This window comes from Lepeophtheirus salmonis, chromosome 7 (genome assembly GCF_016086655.4).
Source record: "Lepeophtheirus salmonis chromosome 7, UVic_Lsal_1.4, whole genome shotgun sequence".
In the NCBI taxonomy this organism is placed as follows: Eukaryota; Metazoa; Arthropoda; class Copepoda; order Siphonostomatoida; family Caligidae; genus Lepeophtheirus; species Lepeophtheirus salmonis.
In genome coordinates this window covers 34,475,810-34,483,555 of record NC_052137.2, presented here as the reverse complement: position 1 = coordinate 34,483,555, position 7,746 = coordinate 34,475,810, and the positions used below count along the sequence as shown (strand labels likewise).

Below are 7,746 nucleotides of genomic sequence, written 5' to 3'. Positions count from 1 at the left end.
TACAGTTTCCTCGGACTCTCCAACGACTCGACCTTTGACTACCTGCCCCAATCCTCTTAGTGGTTTGTCGCTCCACAGCCAACCACCTCTTCTTCTGACACATCCTGGATCATAACAAAGTGGAAATCGCTGCTCTTGCCTAGTATTATACAAATGCTTGTCCGTCAATCCAAGAGTCTTGTCCAATATGAATAGTCCATCATGTCTAATGATATTGTAATTAATTACAGAGAATTAATTGATTAGCACTCCTTCCATTGGATCCACTGTCGTGTTGTTTTTGTTTTGTTTTTTTCTTATTATATATTATATTGGTGATAGATATTATATCAGTTTAAAAGAATCCATTTAGACATTTTTCCTTTTTTTTATCTAGGCATTTTTTCCTGACACCGGTAACAGCAGATTTAAATAGGCCAACTAGTTCGAACTCATCGTGATTAGCATGCTATATGAATTTGTGGGTTCTAGTGACGTTTTCGCCTTCTAATGTGTTTGCCTTGAGAATATATAAAGGAGGACTTACAGCAGAAGGAGGGAAGTGAGGAGTTGGATCTGCACGGAAAGTCATTTCATTCATGATCATTTGGATGGATCTCTCCTCCGGAACAATCGGATATATGAATCTGCATCCATCCATCCCTCCCGTTCCTATGAATATCCAATTCACACGTCTTCTGATACTCACTTCAAGGCATCTCGACTCCATTCTCCATCCGCAGCTCCTTTTTTGAAATTATTGAAGGTTAACTCTGCTTCGTCTCCTACTCTAAGAAAACTATTTCATTAATAAGAATCTTTCAGTGTTTTTGATTTATATAACAGAGAAATCACTCATCTTAATCACATTTATATCAATTCCATTTGTAAGTTGAACTTTGTGATATACGGATAATTATATAATCTGGACAATTAAATCTCAAGCCTGATTTTTATTATTACTACTGAGTCTCTTTTGTCATTGAAAAACAAGTGCAAGATAATTTTAGACTCGTAAAGATAATGTGCTTCTCTTTTCTAGATATTTTGGTCTACAATGCATATTCTATTCTGATATTACTTATAAATAGTTATTTAGAACTGGAGAGTTCCACAATAAGAAATAATTCCATAATGAATTACCCAGTTAGGAACAAAGAATTTCATTTCTCATCCACAACTCCTTCGTTGAAACTCTTGAATCCTGTTCCTTCCAAATTTGACTTTTTGTTTCGTCTCTTATTCTGATAAAAATATTTCATTGTTTAGAATCCTTCAGATTTCTTGATGTATATAACGCAGAAATCCCTTGTATAAAAGTGGAAGTCAATCTTAGACTCTCAATGAATATGCTATCTGAATAAATAGATTTTGTGAAATGTTGAGTCTTACGTGATTATGTGACCTCTTAACTTCTGTCGACCTACAATTTTGAAACTTTGTTAGTCTTAATCATCCTTAAAAAACCTTAATTACTTATCACCACCATTAATGACATTAATACAGATTGTATAATAATATAATATAATCATCATTAATACAGACGTTCAAAATTAAAAGCTAACTATTTATACTTTATCCTGTTATAAGACTTCCCATTTAATGAAAATAAATCCGTCGACATTGATTCAAAAATCATTGAAGGAATTACATCTGTAAATAATTCTTTTTTGCATTTACTTGCTGTTTCAGTTTGACATGAATCACATTTCTCAATGATCATTTCGATTTCATTATTGATTCCAGGCCAGTAAACAGAGTCTTGCGCACGTCTCTTTGTCTTAGTGATTCCCTGATGCGCTGAATGAAGTTTTAGCAGTGCGTCTTTTTGACATGCTTTTGAAATGATAATACGTGTTCCCGTCAGAACTAGTCCATTGTCCTCTGTCGAATCATTCCACATAGTCTTGAATAACTTCACAAATGGATTTGAAAAAATATTTTTCTGACAAAGACTGCTTTCAACAAATCTTACTAAAATTTGATAGTCTTTATCGAGCTTAGCTATTTTTCTAATTTCTTCTATAATAGGATCTATAAATCCAATATTCCTAATATTTGTTTCCATTACAGTGACTCTGGCTATGGCTAAAAGCATTAAATCCTTCGCTCCATCCTTGATGTCTTCTTCTTCTGGATCTTCAACAGGTGCTCTAGATAAAGAATCAGCAACTAAATGCTCTTTTCCTTTCTTTAATGTAACATAAAATTGGTAATGTTGGAGATAAATCTTATCTTTTGTACTTTCGGGTTTTCGATCTGATTTAGAGAATATATATTGAATATTTTTGGGAGTGAATGATGATCAGTGACGACTTCAAACTTTGGTAATCCACTCAGGTAAATGTGACACTTGTTAATTGCCCATTTAATCGCAAGAGATTCCAACTCTACCATTGCTTACCGTGATTCTACATCGTTAAAAAATCTTGAACCAAATTCAACTAATCTCCATCTTTCTTCATGGTTTTGTAGTAGATCGAATCCAAGGCCTTTCAATCTGGATCCATCCGTTTCGAGGCGTGTTTCCTTCTTCGGATCGAAAATGGCGAGGACAGGGATATTCTTCAATATGTCCTTTACTTCTACCATAGCTTTGGTATTTATGTTGTCCCATATAAATTCATTCTTTAATTTCATCAAATGTGTTAATGGTTCACTTGCTTTGCTAAATTTTGATGGAAAGCCTGCAAGTTGATTTGCTAAACCAATAAATGACCTAAGCTCTGTTCTATTTATAGGTGTCGGGAATTCATGGATCGCCTTCAACTTCTTTCCATCCTATGCTATCCAATCTTTACAATTTCTATAGCCAACAAAATTGATTTCCTCACATGTGAATTGAAATTTCTCCTTGGTTAGCGTATACCATATACTTTATATCTTAATAATATTTTACGCACAATTTCAACATGAGATTCAAAATTTTCATCATCCACAAGGACGTCATCAAGAACTTTATAAGCATTATGAATTCCTTCTAGAACCTGATCGTATCTACAATTATATGCATCTCCAGTAGAAATGAAACCCATTGGTGCTCGCTTAAAATAAAATCTATCATATTGTGTTGTAAATATAGTTCGTTTCTGACTTCTCTCATCGTGAGGCATTTGGCAATATCCATTTACTGCATCAAATTTGGTTAAATATCTTGATTTCGGGTTCATTTCTGAAACAGCCTCTTTAGGTGTCTTCATAGGGTGAACTAATCTCTTTACTTGATAATTTAATTTAGTAAGATTTATTGTTAACCGCATTTTTCTATTAGGTCTTGGTACAACAACAATTGACATCTAAGAAAGGGGGAGGTTTCGTGATTGAAACTACGACAGCCCTAAACGTAGAAAGATATAATTTGAGTGCGATAATAATAACAAACTTCGTGCGTCATATTTAATACGCCAGTCTAAAGAAACCAGTTCTTAGTACGTGCAATGCAAGTAAAAGACCACGGATTTCTCAGATTTTAATAATTGAGGTATTCATGTTAAGTGACACTCAATACACAAAGTAGAGCCCCTTTTCAAATTCATATTTTGACTTTTTTCAGATTTTGTATCATACCTGGCCTATGTATTCTGTTGTCAGGTGTCGATTCCCTCATCTCGCTTGATACGTCATGGCTATTTTATAATGTATATTTATGATAAATAATCAAAGTAAATTTAAACATTACAAAATATATTTTAAAATGGTGAAGATAAAATATTTGAGAGTGATAGTCTGAGAGGATATAAGAGATATATAATAATTGGTATGGTTGACTTTTTTGGCTAACTTCCAGATAATTTTGGGCCTTTTTTCTGTTTCTTCTCGGAAGAAAGGTTGTGTCATACAATAAAAGTAACAGCGTAACCAAGGTTAATAGAAATACTCAATGAACTTTGAGTCATACTCCAATGTTAGAATATTAGTTATAATTATTACTATTGAGTATTGATTTAAATATGATTCTGGGATTAAGGGATGCTCTTATTAAAAATTAAATTTAATCACTCCCTCGCTTTAAATTGAACTCCAATGTCATCAAAGTCTAAAATAAACATGCTTCCTTTCGAATGTACAATTTTGGTTTCATGTGTGGGAATAACTTCAAACTTTTTAACCAATTTTTCAATCACGATTTGTAACTCCATCATTGCAAACCGATAAGCAATGCAAATTCGATTTCCATCTCCAAAGGGCCGAAACGTATCAGGTATAATTTCTGAATTGTTTTCTTTAAAAAATCTTTCAGGTTTGAACTCCTCTGGATTTGGGAAGAACTCTGGATAATAATGTGAAGCATAGATTGGCATTTCAATTATAGTTCCATTTTTTATAAAAATTCCTTCCACTTCAGTATCGTGTGTACATACTCGTGTATGCATTGTGGCGGGTGGATATAATCTGAGTGCTTCTTTTATAACAGCTGATGTATAAGAATGTTCATCAAAACCTTGATCTTCTGAAGATAAAATTTCTTGATACAATTGATCTTGAATTTCTGGGTTAGTTGCCAAGACATAAATCAAGCAACATAATGAATGGGATGTTGTAACATAGCCTGCTACAAAAAAAATAACGGCTTGAGCAGTTATGATTTCATTATTTAACAATTCATTTGGACATTCATTGTTATTTTTTCGCATTTCTACCAAAACATTTATAAAATCTTTCTTTTTTATGTTTTCTGTTTCACGGTTGGCAATGATGGAGTTAGCTATTTTTATCAACTCTTCATAAGCATTTCCAAATATGTCTATGTATTTAATCATTCCAGGAAAAAGATTCAACAATAAAATGAACATGCTTGTCGGCAAATTTTTGGTAACAACAGCATCTTCTAACAATTTCTTGGCATGTTTAAGGAGTTCATGATCTGAATCTTGACTAGAATTGGTCTTAATCCCATAAGCGCAGGAATTAATTACATCTAAAGTTAATCCATGAAACTTTTGTTTAATTTTAATCGACTTTCCTGAAGTAGTTTGACTTTCGATATGAAATAAAAAATCATTTGTAATTTCTAATAGAGGCTCCATCATCCCCTTTAACTTTCCGGATGTGAATACAGGAGTCAATTCTTTACGAAGAAGTTTCCATAGAGGACCATGAGATATATCTAATGACTTATTCTTATCTTTTACATCTATAAAATTAATACCACAATAAATACACTTCAAAATAAAAGAAAATACTTACTTTCAGTAAAAGTCATGTGGAAATTATTAAATTGTTTTATGGTAACTTGTTTAATGATTTTAGGATCAATTGTAGATATAGTCGGAATTGATCCTGTGTATCTGGTAAAAGTTTGAGATTTGAAGCGTTTGAAGGCCTCCGTATAGTAAAAGTGATGAACATAGTTATGCCAGAAGAAAGGTGGACTTCCAAAGCAAAGAAACGGTTTTTCTTGAGGGAATGGTAAATTCTCAAGATATCCATGATAACGATTCAAATAAAAATAAATTAAAGAGAAAATAACTACTAAGCTAATTATTAATAACATCATTGTTGACTTTAGTTTACTATTATCGAACAACAACTTAAAGTTAATCAACAATCAAGTAGTTACTTGTACGCGTGAGAAAGTTACTTATGTAATCTGTTCATAGGATGCCTTTGCGGCCTGTTTTAAGTATATAACAGTGTTCCCTGCTTACATAGAGTTGTATTAATTGCGTAATACTTTCGCTCTTATCTACTGTCTATATTAGGATTCAGGGGTCGGCAACCTATGGCACGCGGAGGCATATTCACTGGCACGCGTAAATCAGAACCAATGAATTCTAATACTATAGCCTATAGTATAGTTATAGTTGATAATATTGTAGAGAAAAACGCGTGCAAGGAGAAGGGGGGGAAAAAAGACATATGGTATCATTATTTAAAATACTGATGTGATTATCATCTGCCTGCTTTATTATGATTTTTGAGGGTATAACGAATATATTTATTAGCAAAATGTTTAATGAAGATATACTACGTATAATTGACTTCGACGTTTTTTATCCGTTAAAGTAGTGAAAACGTCACACTCCATGAAATTGTAATTCATTATGAACCTTATTCTCAGAATAATAGCTAATGAAACGACAAAGTAGAGTATTTGAAATATATTTGAAGCTCAAAGTTTAAAAAAGAAGGCTTTAATGAAATATAATCTACATACTAAAAAATAAACCATTAAACATTTAAGTTAAATATACAAAATTAAACAATTAAAATCATATAACTATTAATAATAATAAATTATAAATACAGAATATTGAAATAATAGATTGATCCATATAATTTTTTCTTGTTTTAACATCGGAATTCAGTTAAATATGTCATAACTTTAGGTTGCAATACACAAACGAGACGTGAAGTTTAATCAAAAAAAGATAATCACCCCTCTTCTTCATGTGCAATTGTGCACAGGATAGATATATCTCTACCGATGAGATCTAACTAATTATTAATAATAAAGTAAATGTCAAAATCATAAAATTAGACAATAAATATACTAATAAAAAAATGTTAGAAATAAATTCATCGTAAAGATTTAGAGCAAAAGCTAATTATGTAGTAATGTCCGGCGATATTACTCCCTATTAAGAGCATCAAAAAAAGATTTTTCCCCGTTATTTAGGTATGCTTATATAACAACATACTATTATCATGAAGGATATACACAATTGTTAATTATAATGCAACACCCAATGTAACTACCCTCGTTGTTGTGACCATTTAAACAGTTGTTTTTGCCTTTTATGAGTTTTCTGAACACCACTTCTTGGAGCCCATCAACCATAGCTAAGCCTTAAGTGATAAAAAAGTAATATTTATTGACTATGTAATATTGGAAAACCTAATTATCATACCCAAGTCTTTAAGTGAAGAAACTAGTCTCAGACAAACTAGTTGCGAACCATCCAAAGCTACTATCCCCGTTGCTGTGACCATTTAAGCAGTTGTTTTTGGCATTTAATGAGTTGTGTATCATAATTCTTGATATGTTTAACTAAAATAGAATCATATTTTATGGTTAGATTTAAAAATAATTGAATACTTACTGTGAGATGGTACAAAATTCAGAGTTCCATTTCGATATTAGTAAATACTTTTTACTGATAACTTGATCGTCATTTGGTGTGGATGACTCAAAACATTTTTATATGTATTTCTATATATGACATCAGTACCAACATCCTCCATTAATTTAATGATGGTTCCTCGGGAAGGGATATGTTTACCCCTGTATTTCTCCATAAATTTTATGAACGTAGATGATTAGCAATGGATAAGGTTATATTACATGCAATAAGCATCGTTGTGAGATCAAAGTTAAAGTCTGACTTGATGTATTCATCGTTAAATTGATTTTATAGATGAATATCCATACTCTTGTTATGAGATGAGGATAATGAGTGGCGTGTAATTCTAGACAGGGGACTAAAGGCACATTTATATCGACAAACCATCTGTTTCTCATCTGGTAAGTATTTTCCAAATTCCTGGGCCTCCATTTTCATAAATCCAGACAGAAGGCGACGTCATTTTGGGGATTTTATTCAGTTCTCTATCGACTATCACCATTTCATATAATATTAATATTGAATAATAAAGGCGGGAAGGATAACGTTCATGATTGATAGAAGAAGATGTATATTATTTAATCAATGATGCTATAAGTAATTCTTCTTTTCTCCTCGCACGCTTTTCTATTCTTACCAAAATTATCACCCTTAAGTATAGTATAACAACCATTGTCAGAACATATTACCGTGGTTTGGGTGT

The 7,746-nt window shown here is 32.1% G+C and overlaps 1 protein-coding gene and 2 long non-coding RNA genes across 5 annotated transcripts; 1 reads left to right on the top strand and 2 right to left on the bottom strand.

The window, feature by feature from the left end:
- The first annotated feature begins 283 nt into the window (after positions 1–283).
- Positions 284–3,663, top strand: LOC139905921 (uncharacterized). Of its 3 annotated transcripts, none has more exons than XR_011781067.1 (4): positions 284–2,578; positions 2,721–3,182; positions 3,251–3,460; positions 3,533–3,663. It is a non-coding gene; the product is annotated as an uncharacterized lncRNA (long non-coding RNA). The 3 variants fall into 3 exon arrangements; XR_011781068.1 differs by having other exon boundaries at positions 323–745; positions 2,053–3,182; XR_011781066.1 differs by having other exon boundaries at positions 284–3,182.
- On the bottom strand, positions 3,605–5,571 carry LOC121121551 (cytochrome P450 3A9). Its single transcript, XM_040716507.2, has 2 exons — positions 5,167–5,571; positions 3,605–5,113 (listed from the first exon to the last, which is right to left on the bottom strand). Exons 1-2 carry the CDS (start codon positions 5,474–5,476, stop codon positions 3,975–3,977), a joined length of 1,449 nt encoding a protein of 482 aa, XP_040572441.1. The 5' UTR covers positions 5,477–5,571; the 3' UTR covers positions 3,605–3,974.
- A 494-nt stretch (positions 5,572–6,065) lies between these two features.
- Positions 6,066–7,564, bottom strand: LOC139906056 (uncharacterized). The gene is made up of 3 exons (XR_011781255.1): positions 7,023–7,564; positions 6,831–6,970; positions 6,066–6,768 (listed from the first exon to the last, which is right to left on the bottom strand). It is a non-coding gene; the product is annotated as an uncharacterized lncRNA (long non-coding RNA).
- Between the last annotated feature and the right edge of the window lie 182 nt (positions 7,565–7,746).

Excerpts from the sequence above, each read along its gene's own strand:
- LOC121121551 (XM_040716507.2), bottom strand. The coding sequence starts at position 5,476 with ATGATGTTATTAATAATTAGCTTAGTAGTTATTTTCTCTTTAATTTAT. Across the intron at positions 5,114-5,166 it reads CCACATGACTTTTACTGAAA|ATGTAAAAGATAAGAATAAG; the intron begins GTAAGTATTTTC and ends TTAATTTTATAG.